At 35.6% G+C, this 27,358-nt stretch overlaps 8 protein-coding genes across 8 annotated transcripts; 4 read left to right on the top strand and 4 right to left on the bottom strand.

Moving 5' to 3' along the window:
• Window positions 1–1,449: 1,449 nt before the first annotated feature.
• Window positions 1,450–6,199, top strand: MONOS_10413 (uncharacterized protein; the record flags this gene model as incomplete). The annotated part of the gene is made up of 1 exon (XM_067862863.1): window positions 1,450–6,199. One exon carries the CDS (start codon window positions 1,450–1,452, stop codon window positions 5,986–5,988), a length of 4,539 nt encoding a protein of 1,512 aa, XP_067732017.1. The 3' UTR covers window positions 5,989–6,199.
• Window positions 6,200–6,464: 265 nt separating this feature from the next.
• Window positions 6,465–9,620, top strand: MONOS_10412 (uncharacterized protein; the record flags this gene model as incomplete). The annotated part of the gene is made up of 2 exons (XM_067862862.1): window positions 6,465–6,751; window positions 6,806–9,620. The coding sequence occupies 2 exons, from the start codon at window positions 6,465–6,467 to the stop codon at window positions 9,618–9,620; spliced, it is 3,102 nt and encodes a 1,033-aa protein (XP_067732016.1).
• A 9-nt stretch (window positions 9,621–9,629) lies between these two features.
• Window positions 9,630–10,117, bottom strand: MONOS_10411 (uncharacterized protein). Its single transcript, XM_067862861.1, has one exon. The coding sequence runs from the start codon at window positions 10,050–10,052 to the stop codon at window positions 9,732–9,734; it is 321 nt and encodes a 106-aa protein (XP_067732015.1). The 5' UTR covers window positions 10,053–10,117; the 3' UTR covers window positions 9,630–9,731.
• A 960-nt stretch (window positions 10,118–11,077) lies between these two features.
• MONOS_10410 (diphthine methyl ester acylhydrolase) lies at window positions 11,078–12,781 on the bottom strand. The gene has a single exon (XM_067862860.1). It carries the CDS (start codon window positions 12,742–12,744, stop codon window positions 11,149–11,151), a length of 1,596 nt encoding a protein of 531 aa, XP_067732014.1. The 5' UTR covers window positions 12,745–12,781; the 3' UTR covers window positions 11,078–11,148.
• Window positions 12,782–12,801: 20 nt separating this feature from the next.
• Window positions 12,802–14,407, top strand: MONOS_10409 (uncharacterized protein). The gene is made up of 3 exons (XM_067862858.1): window positions 12,802–12,884; window positions 12,935–13,302; window positions 13,372–14,407. Exons 1-3 carry the CDS (start codon window positions 12,854–12,856, stop codon window positions 14,173–14,175), a joined length of 1,203 nt encoding a protein of 400 aa, XP_067732013.1. The 5' UTR covers window positions 12,802–12,853; the 3' UTR covers window positions 14,176–14,407.
• A 172-nt stretch (window positions 14,408–14,579) lies between these two features.
• On the bottom strand, window positions 14,580–15,150 carry MONOS_17245 (uncharacterized protein). Its single transcript, XM_067870146.1, has 2 exons — window positions 15,095–15,150; window positions 14,580–14,999 (listed from the first exon to the last, which is right to left on the bottom strand). Exons 1-2 carry the CDS (start codon window positions 15,111–15,113, stop codon window positions 14,704–14,706), a joined length of 315 nt encoding a protein of 104 aa, XP_067732012.1. The 5' UTR covers window positions 15,114–15,150; the 3' UTR covers window positions 14,580–14,703.
• A 341-nt stretch (window positions 15,151–15,491) lies between these two features.
• Window positions 15,492–16,326, bottom strand: MONOS_10408 (putative Ubiquitin-conjugating enzyme; the record flags this gene model as incomplete). The annotated part of the gene is made up of 4 exons (XM_067862857.1): window positions 16,048–16,326; window positions 15,855–15,993; window positions 15,660–15,803; window positions 15,492–15,587 (listed from the first exon to the last, which is right to left on the bottom strand). The coding sequence occupies exons 1-4, from the start codon at window positions 16,275–16,277 to the stop codon at window positions 15,492–15,494; spliced, it is 609 nt and encodes a 202-aa protein (XP_067732011.1). The 5' UTR covers window positions 16,278–16,326.
• A 290-nt stretch (window positions 16,327–16,616) lies between these two features.
• MONOS_10407 (DNA repair protein RAD50) lies at window positions 16,617–24,073 on the top strand. Its single transcript, XM_067862856.1, has 18 exons — window positions 16,617–16,671; window positions 16,741–16,956; window positions 17,017–17,184; window positions 17,231–17,750; window positions 17,955–18,133; window positions 18,303–19,756; window positions 19,975–20,104; window positions 20,267–20,389; window positions 20,527–20,690; window positions 20,879–20,949; window positions 21,318–21,436; window positions 21,552–21,680; window positions 21,870–22,039; window positions 22,194–22,389; window positions 22,631–22,885; window positions 23,014–23,066; window positions 23,199–23,472; window positions 23,624–24,073. The coding sequence occupies exons 2-18, from the start codon at window positions 16,741–16,743 to the stop codon at window positions 23,930–23,932; spliced, it is 4,530 nt and encodes a 1,509-aa protein (XP_067732010.1). The 5' UTR covers window positions 16,617–16,671; the 3' UTR covers window positions 23,933–24,073.
• The last annotated feature ends 3,285 nt before the right edge of the window (window positions 24,074–27,358 follow it).

The following is a 27,358-nucleotide window of genomic DNA, read 5'->3' as shown; positions in this document are numbered from 1 at the left end:
TGTATTGAAAATTATGAAGTTTGATTTATTTTAATATTTTAATTTGTGACATTAGTGATTTCATTCCATTTCTTACAGAATGACGAAATGACACTTTTCATTAAAGAAATAAAAGAAATCATTAAATTTCATCGAGAGAATCACAACCTTTCGCATCTTGCATTTCAGTCTGCTTGGAAATTTTTGATTAACAGTTTATGCTGGGACAAGGAGGAAATGTGCGAAGTTGCGAACGAACTGCATTTTGCAAGAGAAGCAACAAGAGAACTGGAAGAGTTGTCAAAGCTAGTTGATTGGAAGAGAAAAAAAGAGGAAAAAAAAGGAAATGAAATGAAAGAAGCGCAGATTATTGAAAAATGGATTTATTTTATAAATTATTTCTTTGATTTCAGTAGATTGTGGAATGAAGAATGTATAGAGCTTGTAGCTGTGATGGCAAGATTACTCGAAGAAACGAGAGAAAATTACCAGCAAATATTTCAACTGATAATAGATTTTTTGGAAGGAATAAGCGACTATCAAACAGTCAAGGCAGCGAATGGGCTTTTGAGAGGAGGGGCAGTGGATGCCTTGATCAAGGTAATATGTATGTCATTTCTGGATGATTACACTGCAAATCACACTTTGCTAATATTCAGAGGAATTTCGTGCATTTTGAATGGAAAATGTGGAAAGAATGATGATAAGAAAGAATGTCAAATAGTTAAACATGAGATATTGCAGAAATTGGAGGAAGAAGGATGTAATGATATTTTCGCAAGTTATTGTTTGTTGATGCACATTAAAATGAATTTTTGAAAAGAAACTTATCGAGTTATTTATGCTAGACATTTTTAAGTTTGTCATTTTATTAGAGAAAATTTTTATATCAGGAGCCTTTTTATTATAATTTAATTCAGTTTTTTTCATTTTTCTTTTCTTTTCAATTTTCGGGATTTTCAATCTTTCAAAAATGAAGAGTTTTTTCCTTATAAAAAATAGTCTATTTGTCCTTTTATTATTATTTTTTTAAAAAAAAGCTAATGACGTGAACAAAATTCGCTGGCTGACTTGAAGACAAAAATTTCGATTCTTTCCTCATGTTAAAATAAAGATTATTTAAATGACGCAAAACAAATCAATAAAAACACAAAATTTGAATTTTTCATGTTTCGAAATTGAATTATTGAACTTTGAAATCGATTTTTTAAACATTGAAATCAAATTTTATTTGGAGAATATTCAACATATAAATATTAATTATCAGCGTCGAAAACATCATTAGAAATAAGAAAAAATATTTTTGTAATGCACGCAGAAAATGAAAACCATTCATTTTTGTTTCTTTATTTCTTTAATGGACAACTTCACTGATGTTGTATTTTCTCTTTTGAAAATTTTTATTAGGGTTTCGATCATATAAATTTCAAAATATTGCGTTTGAGACGAGACTAAGAAAACAGAATCTGAATGACTCCTTTCTTAGCTGTAACAATATCTTCATTAACAGGACATCCACTACAGTTAAGTTTTCCAAGTTTTGAGAGTACTGAAAAATCACAATCGACAACAATTTCAACAATATATTCAGTGAATGAAATTTATTGTAGAATTAAAAGTAATTTACTTCCAGAAATAGCAATACCTGGACTTCAATCTCGCTCAATTCCAGCTGAAGCGACTTCGTCACTTGGGCATACAGTGATTTTTGACCTTTCTCATGTCGTAAAGAAACCAGATGCAGTAAAACGCGAATCATCAACAAAATCCAGCGGACAATTATATGTGTCTCAAAGGGTATCTGTTATAGAAGAAATATGGATGAAGCTCAGAGCAAGTCAATTTCAATCGTCATCTCTTCTTGAAATCGCTTCACAGCCAACGATTCTTCTTGGAATATGTAAATTTCCAATGAAACCCGTGATAAATACTTTATGTAATGCATATTATGCGCAAAATCAAGAAAAATCTTCATCATATAGAATTGTTGAAGTCACAAAGCAAATTGCACTTCAGAATCCATTAATAACAAGCAAGTCAAACGCATCAAGTCAGTTTCGAGGAGAATTAGGGGAACTTGGAATTGTTAGCGTGACGTTCAGGCTTGGAACTTTGTCAGGGCTTAAACAATTTTTTTCTCATTTGTCTTTTACGGAATCTTCAATTGATTCTCCATCGCCAAGCCCTCTTTCACCTTCACCCTCTTCTTATCCTCAACAAAATCTTGATTCTCCATTTATTGGATCAGTCACATCGACACAGCAATATTACGACGCACCAGCTCATGATTTGAGCGCAAGAGGTAAATATTCACAAATCCATTCAATTGCACCAAAAGGTCAGATGCAGCCTCAAGCTCCATTTGTTACTCCTCTTCCTCTTCCGGTCCCTCAGTCCATTCCATCTCATCCTGGAGTTGTGACGGCAATTCCGTCATTTGCTGCACTCGCTGCTGCAATGAAGGAGAAAGAAAATCCAAGAAAATCAAAAGCAGAAAAGAAAAAATCAAAAAAATCAAAAGGGAAAGAAGATAAAAGAAGCAAAAAAGAAGCAAAAAAGAAGAAGAATGGAAAGAACAAAAAATGGGAAAGTGAAGAAGAAGAAGATGATGAAAGTTCTTCAAATGATAGTAGTGGAAGTAGTAGCGACAGTAGAGAAGATAAATATGATGAATCTGATGAAAGTGATGAAAGAGAAAGAAGCAATGAAACCGAAGAAGAAGAAGAAGAAGAAGAAGAAGAAAGCAGCACTTCTAACGAAAGCGAGAGCTATAAATATGAAAGTGAAGAAAGCGAGACAAAAAGAGACAAGAGAAAGAAGAAGAAATCAAGTAAAAACAGCAAAAAATCAAGGGCACCTGAAAAGTCAAAAAAAGAAACAAAACAAAAATCAAAGAAACAAAGCCGAGAAAGAAGCAAAGAAAGAAATAAAGAAACAATTTCAAATCAAAAATCTCCGAAGAATGATGCACAACAGCGACAGAAACAGCAAGTCGAAGAAGACAAACAAGAAAAAGTCCCAGATGTTGTCCTTCCATTGGCACAAACACAAGTTGTTGTAATGCCTCCACATCCTGTTCCACCATTCCAGAGCGAAATTCCGAATTCAGGAAACTTATTAGAAGGTTCATTGAACGATGGGAAGTTGCTGAGCAGGGCAGAAAGGATGGGAAGCCAAGACAATAGAGCATTTGCCGGTTCTCGCTTTGCATCTCGTCCTCCGCTATCTCCATCAATTCTTTCTGATATGACTGAAGATTCGATAAGACGAAGTTATGAAAGGCAAGTTGGCGAAGCACTCAGCGGAATTGATTCGATTCCTGATGCACAGTGGAAGAGGGAAGTCTTTGGCGCTTCAAAAGAAGAAGAAACCAGACGTGGAAGAGATTTTGGGTTTGGCAGAAACAGCGTCAGCAACGGTACAAAAAGAAGTGCTCTTCTATCGCCTCCAATGAAAGAGGAAGAAAGAGAGAAAATTATCCGAGCAGCGATTCTGGCTGGCAATAGCGAAAGGCAGAAGGAGGTTCACTCTACAATCAGCAAAGTGATGAGTGAACTGGATGAAGTTTCGCAATCAATCCGGAGTAAGTTGACAAGAAAAGACGAAGATGCAAGGAAATATATCAACAGACGGAAGAACGAAGAGTTGGACGCAGAAGGAAATGATGAATTTGGAGATATTTCAGATCAAATGAGAGGCATTTCTGAAAGTGATGATGAAAATATTCGAAATATTGAATCAACACCAAACAGTTATCTTTCAGAAGAGAATGAAAGCAGTGAGTCTGAGAATAATTATCTTGAAGAAAAAAGAAAAAGCGAAATGGAAAGAAATGAAGGAGATAATTTCAAAAAGTCCGAAAATTTGCGAGGGCGATTGGAAAATGAAATTAGGAACCGTCGAAGTGGAGTGAGCGATGATTATGAACCAGAAGGTGCTTTGTTTGGAGGAGCTCTAATGAAAGGAATGGGGATTGCAGAAGCTATTGCTTCGTTACTTCCAGACTTTTCCAAGAAAGGAGCGAAAAATGGAAATCAAAATAGTAAATCATTGGATAAGTCCGATAGTGAGACAGAAGACGAAGAATCAGATTCAAATTCTCTCAGAAAGAATGAAGTTGAAAACGAACCTATTAACTCAAGTAACACGGCAAGCAATAAAGACGGTGAAGAGGAAGTTCTACAGAAGCCTGATGTTGTGCACGTGACACCATTGTCGGCTTTCCGTGACATTAAAAAAAGTGAAGAAAATAAAAGTGGATCAGCTTCTTTATCTGCAAATACTTTATCGCCAACATCAACTCCTCCGCGAGAAGTTTCACAATATTCGTCCTCTTCTGCTTCTGCTTCTGCTTCAGCTTCAGCGTCTGCATCTGGATCATCTCAACTGCTTCTTCGTGAGCTATCTCCACTGACAGGTTTGCGTGGAATGATGAGGAAAGAAAAAAAAGAGGAAGAAGAGGAAGATGATGATGACGAAGATACAGATGAGGGTCCTTTAGATTTATTTGCTCCACGCCTTGCACCAACATACACTGGGTGGCACAAAAAGGCAACAACTTCGCAACAATCACCTGCGCCATCACCACCTTCTTCATCATCGTCTTCCTTCATCAAATCTTTATACACATCTCAACACAGTCCTCCTCGAGTTGACGGTGTTGAAAGCTTCAGAGGAATAAACCGAACAGAAAATGAAGGTAGAAGTAACGTGAGAGTGCGGTTTGATGCTTCTCCAGTTGTTCAGTCAGACAGCCAGAGAAGCAGAGAGAGAAGTCGAAGTTCACATCATTCGTCATCTCATTCACCGTCTCGTTCGCCATCGCATCATTCTCACTCTTCGCCTCATTCTCACTCTAATTCGCGTGCCAGGCGCTCTCGTCACCATTCATCTTCAAAGTCTCCAAGTCGCAACGATATAGGAGTATCTTCATCTTCATCTTCATCATCTTCTTCTCGACATTCACATTCACCTACTCGAAGGTCTGTTTCATCCACACCAACACACTCAAAAAGATACACCTCACTTTCACCTCACAGACCAGGAAACGAATCATTTTTTTCTTTGTCTCCAACACTTTCAACTTCAACAGCTTCTTTTGCTGGCGCCTCTCCATTCGCTTCACGTCATTCTCCATTCAATTCATTTGGACAATCGCCACTTCGCCGCTCTTATTCCGCCTCGCCTTCATCCCACCCTCATCACCGCAGCCATCATTCACCTCTTCATCGCCGTTCACAGCATCAGCACCAACACCACAGCAACCGCGATTTCCATCGCACTCACAGCGCTTCTCCGCATTCTAATGACAGAGATTGGCTCAAAAACGAATCTTCGTCGTCGTCTTCTTCTTTTGACATTTCATCGTCATCATCATCTTCTTCAAGTATTTTTGGCAAAAACTCACGAACTAAACATAATTCACCTCCAAGATCTTCTGAAACCATTCGTTCGTCTTCATTTTTGTCAAAGCCAACATCTCAAGTGCCTTCTTCTTCAATTGCTGTGCCATTTTCCTCTGGTTCCTTCTCAACTCGCACGCCTCGTTTCCCCTCAGGATTGAATGACAGGTTTGCCAATCGCCCTTCTCCTGTCTCAGCATCAACGCCATCGTCAACTGCAATTTCTCCTTCAAATGCATCGGCAACTGGCTCTGCCTCATCTGGCTCTCCTGTTGTTGGAAGACGCACTCTTGTTCCTCCATCAAGATTCATGTCATCAGCATATAAAACAGAAAGGGAGCAAAACACCCCATCTGGCGTTGGAAACGAAATAGGAAAAGGATTGCTGCCAAAGTCGGCTTTTGGGAGAGGAGCTGCTTCTCCAAAAAAGGATGATGATGACAAAAATGCATTTAAAGTGAAAAAAGATTCATTGCCTTCGTATTCAAGAGTTGGTAGTTCTGGAAATGGAGCAGCGGCAAGTGGAAAGAAAATGGAAAGCGAGATGGAAAAGATACTTTCTATTTGGCAGTATCATGACGACGACGATGATGATGACGATGAATAAAATGAAGAAGAGAAATTTGAAAAATGTTTAATGATCACATTCATTTACAAACAACAGCTTTCAAATATAAAGCAAAACGAAAATCTTGCGCCAGAATAAACAACAGAATTTAAAATATTGAACTAAATTTCATTTTTAATTTACACGATTTCTTTCATTCATTTTTTTTTTATTTGTGTGTGTATAAAATTAATAATACATAAAATAGAATAAATTAATTTCAAATTAGTAACATTGGAAAATGAATACGCTCAAACGAAATGTTAAATTTATGATAAGCGAAGTAGTTCTTTTTTGAATATTTGCGCCCAGAATAAAATTTTTTCTGAGAAAAAAATTAACCAATCCAAGGTATATCCTTTTGCTCAACTTTTGTTCAGCATCTAACAATAAAATTTGTTTTTATAGACATATTATTTGAATATTTAAAGGGCTGCAGTTTTTCACAAACCTAAAATCAAGTTTAATTGTTTCAAATGAACCAACCTCCTTCACAAAAAGGATGCCTAGAAAACAATGAAAATCAACAATACCCCAAAACAGATAAAGTTGATTTTGATTTTTGCATTCCGACATTTACACAATTACCGTCAATTTCAACGGAACATGCAATTCCTTTCTTCAAAGATGACGTAATACTTGATCAATTTGACTTCACTTTACCTTTCGACTACAATGGCGAGAAAAAGCGAGTTCCATTTTTTGCTCAATTGAGTATATTTGATGTGGGAATCATTCCATCCGTTCATCAATCAGCTGATTTGTTTGCTTCAATCTCTTTTTTGCTATTTTAAAAATTTTCATTTTTTTTTTTAAGAACTCATCAAACAGACAATCAAATTGGAGGTGAATCTTCTCTTGCAAATGAAAAGAAAACTTCTTTTGAGATTATGCAAGAACAACAATACACATTTTTAATGAAACTTGTAGTTGAAGAATTGTGCACATGCATAAATCAATACATTGAAGGATACAACACTTCCAGTCGTTCACTTGGAAGCCTATCGCAATCGTATGACCCATTTTTTATATCACCAGCAGCAATTAGGAAGCATCAAACTCCATGCTCAATTCCTCTTCTCTCCTCTGAAGATGTTAACTCACTGTGTCAAAGTTGCGTTGAAATGATGCTTCATTTTCTTTCTGTCAAAAAATACTACAACAACAAAGCGAAGGCACAATTTCATCTTCCTTCGCAGCTGGACTCGTCTTCTTCTTACACAAGTCCGCCTGCATCTCCGCCTCCGCTTGGCTCTTCACATTCATTTTCTTCTCCTGCTGAAATTAGAAGCAGCTCGCCAACTGGATTTAGCGACTCAGACGGACGACGCCCTTCAGTCACGAGGATCCTTTCGATCATCCAGGCATATTTCCCGTTGCTTCACATCGCGTTTGCCATATTCTTCATTTCTATACAGAAATATCGTTATCCTTCGACTAACTATTCCATGTCAATGAACTCCCTGTCAATGACAGATCGCTCGTCTTCGTATTCTTCGCGTCCTGGCGCTTCTCCCTCAGCATCTTCGCCGATGTATGGCTCAACGCTGATGGCAAACATCTCGTCATTCAGCACCGTCTTTACCACTGTCTTCTCCTCTTCCATCCTCCGCTTCTTGTCACTCTGCAGCCACACTACATTGGCTCCTCCTTCTTCTCTCCATCTGACCTACAACCGCTTCCTTTTTCTTGTCCGCTCGCTGCTCGTGCTGTTTGAGGTGACAATGACAAAAACTGAAGGTCATCGGCTCTGCTCCACATCCGCGCAGCTGAACCGACTGATTGAGTATCGCGATGTGTTGTCGCGTGCCCTCAAAGCAGCCGAAGTGAAGGCTTCGCTGGTTGACGGGACGTCCTTTGACACATTCCGCAGGGTGATGAAGATGGTTGTGGAGCTGGGCGAGTGCCTGGTGCACCAGTTTGGCAGCACAGATGTGTCAACGAAGTCGATGTGTGCGGTGTCGATTCTGTATGCAAACAAGTACATTTCAGGAAAGGAAGACAACAATGATTCAGAGGAGGAAGATGAAGAAGAAGAGAATTCTGCTGGAAATGACAATAACGAGAATGTTGGAGCAGTTAAAGTGAATGGGAAAGAAGGAAGCGAAAATGCAATGGAAGAAGATAGAAAAGATATCAAAGGAAATGTCGATTCTATTTATAAAAGTGGAATAAAAACCGAGGAAAATTCAGGAACTCCACAAACTATGGATTCAAGATTTGGGGAAAAGTTAGAAGATTCTTTTATGAAAGAAGAAGATACTTTCATAAAAGATAGAAATACAACTCCAGAAAAGAAAGAATGTGAAAACTTAACCGAACACTTACAATCTGAGAAGCAAAGCTTGAAGATTGAAAACGCTCTTGATTCAAATTCATCTGAAGATGCTTCAGATGATTGCAAAGACGCAGAAGTATCTTTGGGCCAACAGCTCTTCCCTCGGAGCAGCCTGCGCTGGATCAGCAGCACTTGGAATCTTTCGAGTGGAGGAGATGCCAAAAATGTGATTCTGGATATGCAGCCAGAAGGAGCTAGTCAGCTGAACGATGAATTGAAGCAGCAGGGCTCAGGACACCGCAAGTCAGCGCGGGTGAACGATCCAACAGAAAAAGAGCTGTTCAACGAAAGAGACGAATATCTCATCACATTCTCTGAGATGGAGGTGAAGCTGTTTGAAACGGCAGGATCATTCAATGTGAGTGAACGCCATTTTTCTCAAGATTTCCCAAATGAACCATCCACTTCGCTTTCCGCACTTTCATTTCAATCGTTAAGTGATTTCTCATCGAAATACGTTCCAAGCTTTCGGTCTCTTCCCTTTCCACCCGAAGACGCGGATGCAACTTCTTCTTTTTCTTCTTTGAATGATCCTATTCAAATAGCCTTGTCTGATTCATCAGCATCAGCCGGATGCTTCCATTTGCCTCAGCCACTGTATGCCAAGCACGGCTATGCGTCCGCCAAGAGGCCACGTCCGAAGCTGTTTAAGGACGCGATTGCTAATGCCTGCCGAGTGAAAGCCGAGACAATCCGCAACATGGAGAAGAGGATTGCAAGAGACCAGCAGTTCTGCCCTCCGCGCTGGTTTGAAAGTGCCTTTGAGAAGTGGGACCTGAAGCAGCTGAAGGAGTTTGGCGATACGCCAATGATGAAGGAGAGCCACGAAAGAACAGGAGGTCGTGAAAGAAAGATGACACGAAGGAAAGCAGGAGATGGAGAAGCGTTGAAGGAAGAAAAATACTCAACTTTTGATACATCTCAGAAAACAGATCAGGACATCTCAAGAGTGGCCGGTTCGCCACCACGTCCAATGATGCAAGATCTCAAGCAAGGGATTGGAATGTACCAAAGCATGGCAGATGTCAATGCAAATATTAATATGACTGCACCTCAGCACCCCTCTCCATCCACATCTCTCCCAATAAATCCACTTCAAACGAACATTTCACAACCAACTTCATTTCATCAACCTTTTGCTTCTCAATCACAATCACAGCTAAATTCTGCTTTCTCGTTGTCCCAAGTTCAAACTTCTCTTAAACCTCAGCAGCCTACAACTTCACAATCTTCACCTTTTCATTCTGGAATGTTTGATCCTTGGGCAATTACAAAACATCAAAACAGAACGTGAAAAAAAATATTTTTTATTTTGAATTGTCTTTGTGAGAATTTTTTTTTCAAGTGGGAAGTGAAGTAAAAACATATAATATTTTATAAAAAATTTTTTTGTAGAGAAACGTAATTATTGTGATTCCAATTGTTCAAGAAGAAATGGATCTATTTCTTCTTCCTCTTCTTCATCAAATAACTGTGCAAGGAGAATGTGGAAAAACGAATCTTCGTCTTTCTCGATCATATCAATGTCCAAGTCAAATTCTTCATCGTCAAAATCATATTCTTCGAATTCAAACTCAGATTCGTCTTCTATTGATTCTTGTGGTTGAATATCAACGTGTTTTTCAGGTGTTTCATCAGGAACGTCAAAATATTCGTCAATGGCATCAAACGCAGTTTTTTGAATTGTAAATGGAAACAAAAAAAGTGAAATAACAATTAAGCTCATGGAGTTTTAAAATCAAGAAGTCAATAGCAATATGTGAGTTGCGAAGTGAATGATTCGCATTTTCCAGCAAATATTAATAGATCTTGACCAATATTTAAAAATGAGTTCACTAAAAGGTATTTTTTCTTATTATTTTCAGCTGTTTTATCCTTTAAGTTTATATATTTGCATAAATTACATTTTTGAAATTTGTTTTCAACGGTTAAACAATGGATTTGTTTTTAACTGCGAAAACTTAACGACGAAATTCCAAAATCAATTTAACTATGTAAATATCTTCAAACACGTGATTTGTCATTCATAAAATTGTTGCATTTTAATTTAAATTTATATTGTGTTTATTTAATGCTTATTGCGGTAGAAGCAGACGATCTTCCGCAAAAGACAAAAAGATCATATGAAGATCGACAGCAAACAATAAAAGAAACAGAATCTGGATCAAGCCATCGTAAGCATCATACACACAAAACTCATTCAAAAGAAAAGCATCATCATCATCATTCAAAACGCGAAAAACGAAGTGTTTCTCCCAGTTTATCTTCATCTGAATCATATCATTCTTCATCAACTGACACTTCACTTTCTCATCATAGACAAAAGAAGGCATCTCATAAAAGTAAAAAACAGCATCACTCTCATAAGCACAACCATTCTTCTAAACACTCTCGTTCTCCGTCACCTTCCATATCATCTGATTCGTCATCCTCGCCCGCGAAAAAAAAGGATCAGAAAAAGAAATATGAAAGCGAAGAGTCATCTTCTGAGGACGATTATTTTTCATCGTCGTCCGATGGGCAAACAAGAAGAAGCGTTATTTCTGGAAGAAAGATAAAATTGCATATACATAAAACAAAAGAAGACAGAGTACGAGAAATGAGACTTGGGGCTTATAGGGAATATCTGAATCAAACACTTTAGATAATCACTTCAGACTTATTAATTTTTTTCGTTTTCATATTATCATTTCACTATGCATCCTTGTATCTCTTTCAAAAATTTTTGTGTTGGAAAAAAAATCAATTTGCTTTATGATTATCAAAATCATGTTTTATTGAAATGTATTTTTTATAAAAACGATTATTTTCAATTTAAAAGCTCACTCGCTTTTTGGATTTTCTGTCTCCTTTTTATCTTCCTTTTTATCTTCACTTCCTTCTCCATCTCTCTTATCCGCCCTCCAAACATGAAGTGATTTGTCATAAAAGCCAACAGATGCACAAAATAGTGAATTGCTATCAGGGAGAGGCCTCATCCAGTCACAGCCGTAGTTCATTGATTTGTGGCCCGAATGAGTAAAAACAAGGCGAGGTGATTGAATAACAGACTTCACCTCTGACGGAGTTTGTTTTGAAGAAGGCGATGCAGAAGACGAAGGTTGTGGAGGAACTTCGGCAGAAGAAGAAGATTCATCAGGCTGAGAAGTTCCATCGAATGAATAAATACAGCTGCATCCCCCGTGTGTGCATGCAATCAGCATCAGATCTCCTTCATCACCAAACCGATACTTCTTTGGATCTTCGCATTCAAAGCAACCTTTCTCTTTATCTGAACTATAATTTTCTCTCATTTCTTGTGCAATCCACTTGATTCTCCATACACCGTCTTTGGCTTTCATCGTCCAAACAGGCTCGTCCAGCTTCCGAAGATCCCACAGCCTCACATGCTCATCAAAAGAACCAGTAGCAAAGTTGTGCGGGTGAAATGGATGCTGAGATATGCAAGTAACCCCTGTTTCGTGAGACGTAGAGTTTTCCACAATAGGCTTGGGGCGTTGATACTTAGTCTGCTGATGAAATGGAGATAAAGGCCTTTGAGGCGTTTTGAACAACTGAAATGAGCTGTCGAAATCATCTTCTTCCTCTTCAACATCATCTTCGAGTGAATCATCTTCATTCGTTGTTTTTCCCTGTTGCTCCTTTTCTTCATTGCATTTTTGTTGTTTCTGATTGCATTTGTCAATTAGACGTAAATCCCATGCTCGAAGACGGTGATCATCTGCTCCACTTAGCACAACTTCAGGATATTCCTGCGGATGTGCCCATGCTGCTGTCCAAACATCGCTAGAATGCGCATCCCAAACATAATCAACAATTGCTTCGGAGCATTCCGTTTGGGATTCTGAATAAAGCGAGGGAAAGGACGTTCTAACAACAGAAACTAATTGATTATCCAATGAAGTGACCAATTTTGAATCTTCTGGAATTGAATATCTATGCCAATCAAGTGATAAGCACATTCTTTTTGGCTCAATTCCGAAAGGATTTTCAATTTTCTTTGATATTTGTTTGACATTTGGCATAGATGTTGAATTCGATGGATCTGCAGTAAATTTAAAAAATTGAATTCCTGTATTTGCACAAGCTCCTGCAACAATTGATGAGGTTGCATTTTCTTCAAATGCTTGAGTGAAGCAATGCTTTGGAAGAAAAGGAGCCCATTTCAAATCAAGAATTGCATCCACGGGTTGTTTATGAAACTGCCGCAGCTTAAATGGCTGACTCTTTTGGTCGACGTAATAGCAAGTGAAATGACCATCTTTGATTTTTGTTGATGGGGTGTAAGAATATGTTCCACTGGCAAAACATGATGTGAAAGGAAAATAGGGGCAGAATTCAACTGTATCACAAGGTTCATCTAAATTTACATATATATTTGCATCGTCCAAAGAATTAAAACTCGGATAATCTGTCATTGATTCGCAGTAGAGGCTTTAGCTAATTTTCATTCTTAAAGTCCCACAATAAATTAGTTTCATTCATTTTTCATCAATTTTTAATTTTTATTGTTTGGCATGGGTACAGATGGATGTTGCTTCATTTGATAAACAGCAAAGTTTGTTTTACAACTATTCCAGAGATGAATAAATGAATATTTTTTTCTAGATAAAATTAAAGTACTTCGAGATGAAGAACAAAGAAAAATCATGCTACGGCATGTTTCGAGTGTAGAAAAACAAAGAAAAATTATTGAAAAGGCTCGCTTTCTTGCAAAGGAGAGGCATGATCTAATATTAAAATTGAATGAAGGCAAACCACAGACATTGGGATCATCTCAAACAAATACTCTCTTGGATAGTGTAAAATCATCGCCAGCTTCAAGCCTTACAGCAAGTCCACAAGATAAATTTTCTAGCGCTGATAATTCTACTTTTGATGCAGAGGAAAGTGCTTCCCAAAGTAAGTTAATTCAAAGATTTTCACCTTTTAACTCTGTACAAAATATATTTGAAGAGGACGAAGCCTCTGATCCTGTTTGCTGCATAGCTTATTATATGTGTAATATATTTAGCGAACTTCTTGAAAATTTGTAATTTTATTAGATTTCTTATTCGTGCTCAAATGAACATGATATATCCGACCATTCATTTTTATCAAGAGGAAATCGCGATAAAAAAATTGAATTAAATGAATCAATTCACTTCACTGTTTCTGCTTCTCAATCACAGCTTTCTGATCTATCTTCAACAGAAGCTTCTGAGATTTCTTTGGATGCTTCATCAAAGGAACAAATGATGAATCAAAGGAAAAAGACATCTAGTTCATTTGCTCAGCCATCACGAAGCGTTTCTGTTCCAGAGCAAATTCTGTTGACCGCAGAAAAGTCTATAAATGATGCAAATTATATTCGCGCAAATTCAATGAGAACTATTTCAAACAAAGAACTAACTTCAACAGCCCAACCTCAAAATTCAGGGCAACAGCTTTCACCTTCAAAAATGTCAGCAACAATGCAATCTTCTTCTGCGTCTGCAACTGCTTTAACTTCTTCTGCATCATCTTTATCGCCTTCGAGATCTGCTGTTGCTCCTCCATCAACTGCCTCATATCCTTCTTCTTCAATCGACACTTCAACTTCATCTTCACTCTCTCAAGAGCCTTTGATTGGACCAAGCTCTTCTTATCCGGATTCAATGAGCGATGAACGAAGCTGGGAAAGTACGAATCAATTGCTTCTAAATCATTTTGGGATGAGCGACAAAGAACAAGCTCTTTCTGTGTATTTTTCTTCGCTTCCTTCGGCTGATCAAAGCGTTGTGTATAATCTAACAAAATCTCCTTTTTCTGATTCTACTCTAATTATGAATCAGCCTGTTTTATCAGAAACAGTAAAACTTGTATTTTGAATGAACGCGATAATTTTTATTTAAAAACTTTTGCTTTTGTCTTTATTGAAATGAGTTTATCTCAAAAAATTTTTGTTAAAATTTTAGATGAAAAATATCTTTCTAAATTTTATTTGACAAAAGTTTGTTTTTCAAAAATCATAGCTTAAATTAATTATACCAATTATTGAACACAATTGTTATTTCTTTTATTCTTTGAAAAAGACAATTTGTTTTTTCTTTATCAAAAAACACATTCAAAAAGAAATCCAAGATTTTTCTTCCCTTTAATACTTGATCAAAAGACAGCGATATTTTTCAAGTGTGAACATTCGACCATTTTTGAGTATTATTCATTTGAAAGAAGAATACTCTTTTAAATATGTTCCACTATCCAATATCATTTGAGTTCAAAAAAGGAAAGATTAAATCATTATAATTTCATATTATATAAATGAAAGAAGTTAAAGAGAAGCATTGATGAATGTAAACAAAATTTTCTAGAACAAAGAGAAATGAATTGAAATTAGATGAATGATTTGATCGAGTTTATTTGATTTCAGTGAGTGAAGAAGAGCTCAGGGACGTTCCAGCTTTTAATGATGAATCAATGTCTTCCTTATCTTTCTCCTTTTCTGCTTTTTTCATTCCTCTAAAGTACATAAATACGCTAAAGAGCGCTGCAACAATCCACACAATTCCTCCAAAGAAAGTACTTTTTGCCATCTCGAAATATTCCTCTTTTGTGAAAGGTTCTCCCATTGGAAGTTCAAAAAAGTACGCCAGGGACAGCAAAAATAGTGTAATTGCGCAAATGATACTCCATCCGACGCAACATGAAGAACCTTTCAAACATTTTTTCAAGAATATTATAACGTTATAAAAATGTGAAATACAGAAATATGAAATAAACAAAACATCATCATAAACTAATTCAAACAATTAAAGACGATCTTCATTGCTTTCTGAAGCAAATATCCAAATAGTTCTGCCCATATTTGAGTTTTTCATGATCAAAATTGAACAATGTTTTTCAAAAACATATTGCTTTTTAAAAAAACGTTTTGCTGAAGATGTGCATATGTAATAATACAAGTTTATCCTATAATAATAACATTGTACATTTTTGAAAAAAATGCTTGAACATAAAATTGAAAATATATACAAAAAATTAATCCAACAAATAAATCTAATAGCAATATAGGCACAAGACAATTGCCACAGGAACGTATACATAATAATTTTCAGAATCTATATCTAACTGTTGGAATACTCCATTTTCTTAGTGTTCTCATTGAAAATGTATTTAATACAATGTTCCAACTTTTATAGTTCTTTCAAGAAGGTGAAGCAGCCTCTCCATACTCAAAAGAAGTCATTCTTGGATCTGAAGGTGCTATTCGACAATAGCGTTCATCATTCCAAGGCCATGCCTGATACAATTAGGGAAAAAATATTTTATTTAATTCAAAGAACAATTTTTATTTCAGTCAACAAAATCACACTTTCTTTTTCGATTGAGAAAGGAGCCGAATGATATCAATGCATGCCCGAAGCAAGCCTACGTGTATTTCTTTTGATTTACTAAGTGTCGTCCAACCACAATGATACAAAGAACTTAAACAAATATGACCATTGTGAAAAATATGCTGGAAGGAACATTATTACACATCTAAATAAAAATTATCTTTCATGCAAACTTCGTGTGGAGGGGTTTTTCCAGGGACAAATTGAATCAATGGTGGCTTATTGGGATATGAATCATCGTATATTATCATCAATTCATATTCTTCCCCTTCGTATAATGATAAAGGTGGACCAATAATGGTAATAAACAATCTATTTATCATTTATAAAAGATAGAATATTTTTTTGAAAAACAGAAAACCAAACGGATTTGTTGAATGCAATAATTCTTGAATTTTAATTCCTTCATGCATAAATTTTTTAAGTTCCAAGTATTCTTGAATGATATAAGCTTCAACACTTTTTGACACCTTTGGAATAGGTATTGGATATATTGAGGTAGATGGAGCGATTACAGTCATTTTTTGCTTAGGCTTAGGCTTGGGTTTTGGTTTTGGATGTGTTGGTAATATCAAGGGAATCGGCTTCCCCGACATTTTCACCTTTTAAAAACAATGAATTTTTGTTTTTATTGAATTTTGTTATGGTCACAAAATTTATTTCATTTTTCACAAATGGAAGAGTTTCTTTTTTTAAAATGCATAAAGAAAATTGGCTTTTGTTTTCTCTTCAATTATTGAAAGGACTTGGCGTGAACCAGTTTCATGAAATTGATTTATAATTGTGAGAAATCAAAACAAAATTACCTTTAAAAGTTTCAATTTCCAATTTCATATTCTTTCACAATATCAAAGAAATAGGAATCGTTCAATATATTGTATATATATTTTTTCTCATTGTATTTCGATAACAACGTTTGATTGGATGGTCCCATTATGAAAACATCAATAAATTATTTTCTAATTTTATAGGGCTAGACCTTCTTAATATGTTTTAAGTTCCTAATTTTTAATTTAAATTGTTAATGTAATTGCTAATGCGTATTTTTATATGATATAGATGTCTTATATTGATCGTCTACGCCTTCTTGGAATTAGAAGCTTTGGTCCAACTCAACGAGAAGGTCAAGCACTTCAATTTTTCAGACCGGTCACGATAATTGTAGGGGCAAATGGGTCGGGTAAAACAACAATTATTGAAGCTTTAAAATTTGCTGTGACAGGTGAACTTCCTCCTTCGTCAACTCGTGGTCAGGGATTTATCTTTGATCCAAAGGTATTTCAACTTTGTTTGCGATTTATAAAGTTAATGCTGTTATATATTTTTTCAAATCAGTTAATTAAAGAAACAACAGTAAAAGCACAGATTAAACTTAGATTTTTCAATGTTAGAGACGAGCCTATGCTTGTGGTACGTAATATGCAATTAACACAAAAATCAAAAAAAGCAGAATACAAAGTTATTGATGCAGCAATTGTGACAAAAGATCCTAAAACAGGAAAGGTTTGAAGTTATTAAGATTTAAAAGATGAATCATTTTTTTTTTCAGACAACAAGTATCAGCTCACGTTGCACGGATATGGACAGATATGTTCCAGAATGTTTGGGGGTATCAAAGGCGATGCTCGAGCACGTTGTGTTCTGCCATCAAGAGGATTCTGATTGGCCTTTGCAGAACGATAAAGCACTGAAAACTCATTTTGACGAAATATTTTCATCGACAAAGTACACAAAAGCAATGGAAACGATCAATAAGACTCGGAAGGAAGTCGATGAGAAAATCAAGAAGATGGTTGCGGATCAGCGAGTTCTGGGAGAGCGTCTGGCACAGTATGGGAAGATAGAGAAAGAGCGGAGTGAACTGAGGATGCGTGTGGAGATGCTGAAGATGGAAGGAGAGAAAACGGCAAAGGAAAAAGAGAAAATCGAAGCGGAAGTGGCTGTGCTGAGAGGGCTCTGCGAGAAACGAGAGAAGATTGACAGAGACAGGCAGGGGATTGTCATTCGAATGAAGGGAGTTGAGGGAGAAAGGAACGCTGCTTATGGAAAGATCACTTCTCTTCTTGAAGGTTGGCTCTTTGATTGAGATAGTTGTCTTGCTTTTTTTATATTAATTGATAAAAAAAATGCTTTTTGCTTCGGCTTTTATTAATTATTATTATTCAGAGGATATTTCAAATTGATTCTTAATTCTGATTTGTATATATATTTTTCGGAATTTTTCCATCATTATTTGTTTGTTTATTTGTTTATTTTAAATTTATAACATTCAGAAAGTGACGAAGAGATCAAGACATACTATGCATCGCTTCAGGAGGTGTATCAGTCATTTCAGACAGACTTAGCAACTCTCGAAGAAGAAAAGCAGAAATGCCGGAATCAATTGACAACTGCTCAACAGAAACGCGAAGAGGCATATCGCGACCACATGAAATCTTTGGTTGAAATGGAGGTGTGCCTTGTTTTATTTATTTATTTATTTATTTATTTATTTATTTATTTTTATCTTATTTTTAATTTGGTTTTTTTTTTCCCCAAATAATAACGTAATTTCATTTTATGTACTATCGCTATGACGTGAATCTCATCGTGCTTCAATTCTCAATATTTCTTCATTTCAGACACTTAAATCTCTTCAAACAGAATGCCTTACACTTTCTTCCTCAATCATTAACAGATACCAATGGAGCCATCTTATCACTCTTCCAACAGTTGTCAGCACAGAAACTGTTGACGCACTTTCATCATCATCTTCTTCTTCTTCTTCCACTTCATCCTCTTCCTCTTCCTCCTCTTCCTCTTCCTTCACCACCACCACCCCCACTTCACCATCCTCACCTCCTCTCCCTCTTTCCTCCCTCTCCACCTCAATAGAAGACAACAACACTGCATTGTTAGACTCCTTTCTGCATCTGATTGAGCTCCTCCGCTCAGCCACCAATGAAAAGCGGGCAGAGTTGGAAACGACGCAGACTGCGCTGTTTCTGTCTGTGGAGAAGGCGCTGCAGAAGAAACAGGAGACCACGCAGCAAATTCACCTGCTGCAGACAAAAGAAGAGATGGAGCAAAGAGAGCTTGATGCGCTGCAGAGCGAAGTGCGGGCGCTGAAGAGGCAGCGGCAGCAGAAGAACGAGGAGATGTTTGCGGGCGAAGCGAAAGGCGATCCGGTAGTGCTGCAGAAGATGATCGATGGGGAAGGGTCGGTTGATGCGCTGGAGCAAGAGCTGCGGAGAAACGTGCAGCGGAGGGAGACCAACAACAGAGAGCTCGCCCGCATCCGGCAGGAGCTGAAGATCATCGCCGCGTCGGCGCAGCAGAAGGCGCAGCTGAAGATCCGCATGGCTGACTTGGAGAAAGCTGAGCTGTCGCTCGCTGAGGCACTCACTGCACTCATCCAGGCTGTGAATGAGAATGTGCCGTCGTACAACGCAGAGGCAGTGGAGCCAGCGCCGTCTCCGCTGCCGGCGTTTTCGGGAAAGGAAAGTGGAATGAAAGGGAGTGGAGATTCACAGGACGTGATGAAAGAGGCGAAGGAAGGGAAGCAGAGAATGAAGTGGACGCTGCAGCATTTCCTGCAGTCGCCTTCGCCGTCTGAGCAGTCGTCACAATATTCTCAGCCGTATTTGTCATCGCAGCTTTCGTATTCTCCATCAGCTTCGTATGCAAAGTTGTCTTCTTCTTCTTCTTCTTCTTCTCGTTCTCCATCCTCTTCCCCAATTTTAGGTTCTTCTTCTTCTTCTTCCACAACTGCTTCTTCTTCTTCTTCATTTTCTTCGGGCACTGCTTTAACATCTCCACTGTTTGATAGCATTGACACACTCGATGCGTCGAATGCAGAAAAGCGGGCGGCGGAGCAGCTGGCGGTGGAAAGAGAAGTCCTTCAGCGCATTTCGAAGAAGACATCAGACATTATCAAGAAGACAAACGAGATTTCGGGAAGCATGCTGATACAGGAGAGGGAGAGGGGGACGCTGGAGAGGAAGCTGGTGAATATGAAGGAGAAAATCAAGGGCCATGAAGAGACGCTGGAAGAGGAGATAAATGAATCGAGTGCTGCGCTGCAGAGGAAGAAGGAGTATGGATTGATTAGTTTTTTCTTTTCTTTTCTATTCTTTTTGGATGTAATGCTGTTATTGCTTTAATTATTTGTGTTTTTATTTGAATCTTATTTTTTGATATTGTTATCTTAATATTTTTTCAAACTTCGCACTTCTTTTAATTCACTTTCCTTTTTTCTCAATGAAATTTTCATTGTAATTCATCGTTTTCTTCATATTCATCGTTCTCATCCAGAAATGCACAGAAGATTTTGCTGACAATCACATTTTATGAGAAGTTCCTTACATCTGCAAAGGAAAAGTGCAAATGTCCGCTTTGCAACAGAGCTTTTGTTGACAATCAGCTTGATGCATTCGTCAAAATGGTTTATTTATTTTATAATTATTCTTCATGATTCTATTTTGATTTTTTTATTTATTTATTTATTGCTTTTTTTTTTCCTGCAATTTTGCTATTTTCATTCAATGAAATCAAATGCCTTCTTGTCATTCAAATGTGTTTTTATTTTCTTGTGACAATTACAAAGGCCAATTCTCATGTGGAACAAGGCCCAATGCTTCGTCAAAAAGGAGAGAAAGAGCTGCAGCAAGAAGAGAAGAAATACAAATCTCTGATGGATCTGAAGCCTTATTATGATGAAGTTAAAAAAGTATATGAATTTATTTTTTGTTTATTAAAGTATTGCAATGTTTTTTAAACACTGTCAAAAAAAATCTTCTTTTTGTGTGTGTGTGTGATTGTATGTATGTTCGTATGAATTTCTTTGTTATTATCACCTGTGGTTAGATAAACAACTCACTGCCTCCACTGCAGGCTGAGCTGAGTAAGCTGAGGCAGTCAAAAGAAGAGCGATTGAGCGAAGTGGCTGAACTGAAGAAAATTGAAGAAGAACAACGAAACAGAATTAAAAAAGTGGAAAAGCTGCTTTCACAAGCACAAGCGATCTCTAAGTTTGCTGCTTTGTTATGTTTTATGTTTTGGTAGTGAATGAGGAAAAACGAACTGTTTTGATAAATTATCCATTTATCTGTTATTTTTTTCATTTTATAATGAAAATATATTATTTCGGCTTTTTTTTTTGCCTGTTATATTTAATTGCTTATTATTATTATTTATCATTACTCTTATTCTAAATAAGTCTTTTGCGCCAGCAGGAAAAGCTTCGGAAGGATGTAGAAAAGGAAAAAGCGCTTCTGAAAGAAAACGAAAGTATGCATTGAAATAGTTCTGTATTTGGTGAATGTTTGGTGCATTTTAAAGGAGGAAATAGAAAGAGTGCTTTACCAAAGCAGTTTTCAGTGCTTTCAACAGTTTCTGAAAAATGTTTTGAATTTTTAAGTGATTGCTGCTCTGATACAATCCTCCAAGAAAAAATACAACTTTTGTTTAGATTTTGGAACGATTATTAATATTCAATTTATTTTTGTGTATTTCTTTCTTTTCTTTTTCTATACATTTAATCTTTTTTTTGATTTATTGATTTATTTTTATTTTTCTTTATTTTTCTTTATTCTTTTCATATTTTCATTTTATTCTGAATCTTTCATCAATATTTGCCTTTTTTTAATAAATATCAGATGAAGGATATGACTTTGAGAAAGAGGATTCACTTGAATCAGAAAAAGCAGCATTGGAAGCAGCCGAATTAGAAATTTCAGCAAAATGCAACGAATTAACGGAAGCTGTGAATAAAAAGGTTTCTTGCCTTTTTCTGAAAAATCTTTCTTTTTTTTAAGATTTAATGTTGTCTTCATTTAAAAATGAAAAATCTTTCTGTTTGGAATACGAATGAATTATCTTTCATAAAATAGAAATACAACCTTTTAGGCTTGAAGCATGCTTTGGAATCGCTGAAACAGAAGCAAAGTGAAGTTGATAGACTTAGTCAATCCATCAAAGACAAGGAAGAAAAAATCAATCTCATTTCACAAGCATCCAAGGTTTGTATTGTTAATGTTCCTTGTTATCATTTCCCTCCTTCTTTCTTTTTAAAATAAAATAATCTCAATGTTTCTGTATTTGAATGTTATTCTTCTTTCATTACAATCAAAACAAACTTGTGTCATTTCACTTTTTATTGGTTAATTCGTTCACATGGCATTATTCCAATGATTGATCCATTAATTCAGAATCGACAAGATGAACTGAAAAAACTGAAAGCAGCAGAAGCAGAAGCATCGAACGAAATTGTAGAGACAGAAAAGCATCAAAAAATGAAGACATCGCAGCTTCAAAAGGCAACAGATGAATATAGCGAAGATTTAAGACATCTTGAAAATCTTGTTACGAAATTCCAAAGGTGTGTTGTTTTTTTCATAAATTTTCTTTTCTTTTATTTTCCTCTGTCGAATTTTTGTATTCGTAATAATTATAATTATTAATAATTTAATAACTTTTTTTCTTATGAAATATTTCATCACAACCTCCTTCTCTTCTCCTCAATTGTCATCTAGCCAAGTGGAGAAATGCCAGCCAAGCAAGCAAACATCCACTCTTCTCGATGAAGTGAGTGTCATTGACAAGGACATTGCTGAGCTTGTTGCAAAAGACGAGCAGCTGTCTGAGGAGCTCAACCAGAAAAGACACGTAAGCGCTTTTCAGACTTCTTTGCAAAGAAATATTGAGGATAATATGGAATACAGGAAAAAAGTGTGTTGATGAAAGTGAGTGTTTGAGAAATTTTTCAATTATTTCCATCATTAAGCTCTCATTTATTTTTTTTTTTAAAGTTCCTTGTTTAATGATTCGAAAAAATCTTTTATTCAATTTTTGTTTCAAAAAAAATAACTTTTGTTTGAAAATTTGTTTGTAATTGAAACAATAATGTTCTTTTCTTCATTTCTTTGTTCTTGTTTTTATACGAAATACATGTTGTATTTATCATTCACAGATAAAGCAACTGGAGCAGCTTCAAAACGAGATAGCAGATTTGGATGCTCAGCTGAAGTCTCCGTCATCTGAGTTGTATCGATGCAACGAGCGGCTTTCAGCTGCCGAGCAAAAACGCCAAGAAATCGAAAAGCAGCAGACTGTGACTGAAACGTCTATTCAGAACTTCACAGAGTCAATCGCAAGAACAACTGAGCAGCTGAAGAATATGCATGCGACAGAGGCAATGTATAGAATGTGTTCAATGAGATTGAAAGTCTGACTTTTTCTTTTCTTTTCTCTTTAAAAACATTTTTATTAATTATTTTTGAAAAATTCATGTTTATTGAATTTTATTTCTCTTGTATGCAATTTTAATCTTATATGATTGGAAATATAAATTAGACCACGCAAATGGCGCGAAACGATCTGGTTAAGTTTCACAGTGCACTTGACAAGTTTGACTGAGTTGTTTTCGAAAATTTTCATCATCTTATATTTAACATCAATATTTGCGTTTTTGATCTTTCTTTTTGTGCTTTTTCTTATGAATTGTTCTTCGAACAAACAACATGACGAACACAACACAGGGCACTTATGAAGTACCACAGTGTTCGCATGGCGGAAGTAAACCACTCAATTCGCGAGAAATGGCAGGAGATATACAGAGGAGGGGACATTGACTACATCGAGATCAAAAGCGACATCGAGGACGAGAAGGAAAAAGAAGAAGATGGGCGAGCCACTCACATGCCGTCATCTGCCACAACCACAACTCGGTCGCGCTCTTACACATATCGCGTTGTTATGTTCAAAAACGACATTGAGATGGATATGCGGGGCAGATGCAGCGCTGGACAAAAAGTATGTCTGATGATTCATTGTTGTAAATAAAGAAAACTTTTGATAAATTTTGTTATTGACATTTTATAAATGATTGTTATTATTATTATTATTGCTGTTGAAATGCATTTTCAATTTATTTTTTCGAATGACATTTCCATTCATTGTGCAGGGCCTTGCATGTCTTGTTATACGTCTTGCTTTGGCTGAGACTTTCTGTTTGCGCTGTGGAATGGTTGCATTGGATGAGCCGACGACAAATCTTGATAGAGCGAATATCGAGTCATTTGCACAAGCTTTGTCTCGACTTGTAAATTCGCTTCGAGGACAGAATAACTTTCAGTTGATCATCATCACCCACGATGAAGAGTTTGTTCGACATATTGCGACAGATGGAATGAGTGATTACTATTGGAGAGTGTCAAAAGATGAGTCTGGTCAAAGCAGAATTGAACGTTGCCCACTTAGAAATCTTTTATGAACGTAACTTATGAAAATTGGTGAGCACTCTATAATTTTTATTATGTTATTTTTAAAATACCTTGATTTTGTAGAAACTTTTCAATAATAATCTTTATTTTGAATGCAATTAATGCAATAGAAAAAAGGATTCTGTTTTGAAGATTAGCTTATTTTTTATTCTTTTTTTCAAATTTTGAATGAATGTCTTGAAAAATAATACGAAATAAGAATTTTTTCTTGCAAAATAATAAGATTGAAATTAAAATGAATATTCATGAGTTCTTATTATTATTTTTTTCATGCAAAATTATTATTTTTGTTATTAACATTGGAATTTTGGTTCAGGTTTTTGAAAAGGATCCAAGGTTTTTTTAATATGGGTGTATGTGTGTGCGATTAGAATATTCTTCCAGAAGTTAATTAAAAAGTTATTTTTTGTCATCTCCAAGAAATTTTCCTCTGAAATAATTGAAATTCATTTTTCATATTAAGGAAATTGTTTTGGCGATGACAAAAAACTTGTGAATTATCAACACTCTGAAATAATAAATGATGCCATTAACAATTACCAATGTCGAAAAATATCTTTTTGGAGGAGGATGGTGATCATTCATTCAAAGAAGATTCATGATGGAAAGAAAAGAAAAGATTTCCACTTCTCATTTTTTTGAAAAATGAAAAAAAATATTCCAACTGAAATTCTTCAAATAATTGTTGTCTTTTTTGTAAAATGAATGAAAAAGAAAAATTGAAATTTCGATAGAAGAAATTGAAGGAGTTTCGTTTCATTAAATATTTACAGAGTAATCTTCAACGTTTAAATATAAAGCAGGATAATTTTTTCTGTTCAGAAAACCAAATTCAGTCAAAACCGGATATAATCACGTCGAATATAATCAAATTCGTATATTGTCACATTTTTCGATGCACAGTCATTTTTTGTTTGTTTTTCATTCATTTTCCATCGTAAACAATCACAGAACTGAAAATATATAATCACATTTTTTATTATTATGGGTGATTTTTTCAATGAAAAATCGATTTTTTGATCAAAAATTTCAATTTTTCGTGTTTTTAAAAATGTGCTTAAATAAGTCAAAATAATGTGTATTTATGATAAAAATTAATTTCGAAAGTGAACAAAAGTGTATTTGTGCAGAATTTCCAAAAATATAAAAATTGACCCAAATTAAATTTGTTTGATAATTCATTTTTATTTTTTTCTGTGGAAAGCATCATCGTGTATAATCACAATCGGATATAGTCACAAAAAGTTGTGCAAAAACCGATGTGATAATATCCGGTTTTGACTGTATTTCATAAAAGCTTGTAATGCTATCTTCGAATCCATTTTCTTCCATCCTTTCAAATAATTGTTTTTTCGATCTCTTTCGTTTTCCTTCATCAGCTTTACCATTCGTCTTTTCTTTTTGTCTTCCTGAAAAACTCAAAAAAAAGAACAAGCAATTTCATGCAATCGCATCCATCAAAGTTTATTGCTGAAGTTCCTCAAAAATGAGACCAGCAGTCCTGCCTTTCAACAAGTAATCAATTTCCACAACTTTGCTTTTCGTTGCTTCACTTAATGTATAAATCCATTGCCTTCTAGTTTTTTTGTAATTGTCCTTCGCTGCTCGAAACACCTTAATAATTTTTCCTATTAGTTCTGAAAATTCCTCATTTCTCGTTTGGCAACAGAAAAAATAGTCCTCCAGCATTTGCATCCATTTCAACAAAACATGTTCTTCAACTGTTTCTTTTTCTCTTTCCTCATTTTTTATCATTCTATTCACGCACATCGTTAGCTCTTCCATTTCATTTAAAGCCTCTCTCACAAAATGCAGCTCATTCACAATCACTTCTTCCAAACTTTTATCTTTGTAAAATCTATTAAGGGTGGTTTTTTTTATCCGGACAAAAATTTTTATTATGAATTTTTTCTTCTCACTTTTTGGATATTTTATCATGTTTTTGATATATAAGGATAATTCAGCTATTTCAATTTCAAATAAAACTACTGCACCTAATCTCTGATGGGGCTGTTTGCTACTCCATATCTGATTAGTGCTTTCCCTGAGGAGATTAGGAAATACCAAGGGATATTACTAAGTTAGAATTTAATCGAAAAAAATTTTTGATTTTTTTTTTCATTTCAAAAAAAATATTTTTTTAAAAAATGGGGCAAAATATTTTCCTTCAGGCATTTTCATTGAAGAATTGTGCACTTTTCATTAATTTTTTAAGATCAAAAAACACAATAAAAATCGGTCCATTTTTTGACATTCAAAAAATGATTCAATTCTTCATGTTTTGATTTAAATGATAACTGTTTACAGATATGAATATCAAATTTATTTTGAAATTGGAGAATGTTAAATAAAGTTTTGAGAGAAACAATTATTCAAAGCCAAAAGCAAAAAAAGCTTGAAAGTCCGTATTTTCCCCCAAATAAAAAAAAGATCATTACCAAAATTTTATTATTATGAGTGTTATCAAAAACAAAATAGAACAAGGATTGCTAAACATTAGAAATCAAATGATGGCATTTGACTATAGACAAATAGAAAATCGTTTGGAACGAATTGCAACAATTGTATTAGATGGAAAGGCAAGGATAGTTGATGCAGCGAATCTACATGAATTCAGCAGTTCAGCCATTAACAGAGCAATTACAGCTTTGGAAAATAAAAGAAAAGTCGGCAAAATTGGTCACTCAGAGTTACTAACAGACGATGAAAAGAAAACAGGAGGATGTTATTCGCTGCGAAAGTTCAAGTGGAGTGAGCATTTCTGTTTCTCAAATGAAACATTTGGTTTGGTTTTTCATTCATAAACAAATAATAATTGATTGTTACCTTATTTTAGATGGAATCCGTTATTTCTGACAGACAAAAAAATCTATTTGAAGAAGAAAAAGAAGAAGTTGAAATTTCGAAATCATCGCCCTACTCATTTATTGAAAGGAATCCACACCTTAAAGTATCTCTTCCAAAAAACGTTGATATTCAACGATTGGCTGTGTCAAACAAACAGACTCTCCAGATTTTTTACGAACTTCTCAAACATCTTCATTACAACAACAAATATTCTTTTCATCGATATTTAATACCGACGAATCTTCACTTCGCCTCTCAGACACCACCAAAAAGCTTGTTGTACATCCTTCCGATTCACCAGCTGGGTTCAACAAAACGCTCATGAACATACCAAACGCCACATTGTGCGTTGCAGCTGCTGCAGACGGTTATTCTTAGAAAAGCATCGTTTTATGATGTTCAAAGAAGATTCAAACCGAAATGCTTATGATGCTCAGTTCAACTACAAATATTTGGGAAGACAACGATGGCTGGATGACCGAAGTTATATTTAGAAGATATACAGAAGATGTTCTCATTCCAGGAATCGTGGAAAGACGAACTCTTTTAAACAAAGATGAAGACAGATG

The sequence above is a fragment of the Monocercomonoides exilis genome (genome assembly GCF_001643675.1).
Source record: "Monocercomonoides exilis strain PA203 chromosome Unknown scaffold10-1930038, whole genome shotgun sequence".
Lineage (NCBI taxonomy): Eukaryota > Preaxostyla > Oxymonadida > Polymastigidae > Monocercomonoides > Monocercomonoides exilis.
The sequence above is the reverse complement of the archived record's forward strand: the minus strand, read 5'-3'. Positions and strand labels throughout refer to the sequence as shown.

Coding starts and splice junctions, on each gene's coding strand:
- MONOS_10411 (XM_067862861.1), bottom strand. CDS start 10,052: ATGAGCTTAATTGTTATTTCACTTTTTTTGTTTCCATTTACAATTCAA.
- MONOS_10410 (XM_067862860.1), bottom strand. CDS start 12,744: ATGACAGATTATCCGAGTTTTAATTCTTTGGACGATGCAAATATATAT.
- MONOS_10409 (XM_067862858.1), top strand. CDS start 12,854: ATGGATGTTGCTTCATTTGATAAACAGCAAA. Junction 12,885..12,934: donor TTCATTTGATAAACAGCAAA/GTTTGTTTTACA, acceptor ATTTTTTTCTAG/ATAAAATTAAAGTACTTCGA. Junction 13,303..13,371: donor AGGACGAAGCCTCTGATCCT/GTTTGCTGCATA, acceptor TAATTTTATTAG/ATTTCTTATTCGTGCTCAAA.
- MONOS_10407 (XM_067862856.1), top strand. CDS start 16,741: ATGTCTTATATTGATCGTCTACGCCTTCTTGGAATTAGAAGCTTTGGT. Junction 16,957..17,016: donor GATTTATCTTTGATCCAAAG/GTATTTCAACTT, acceptor TTTTCAAATCAG/TTAATTAAAGAAACAACAGT. Junction 22,886..23,013: donor TGTGTTCAATGAGATTGAAA/GTCTGACTTTTT, acceptor AATATAAATTAG/ACCACGCAAATGGCGCGAAA.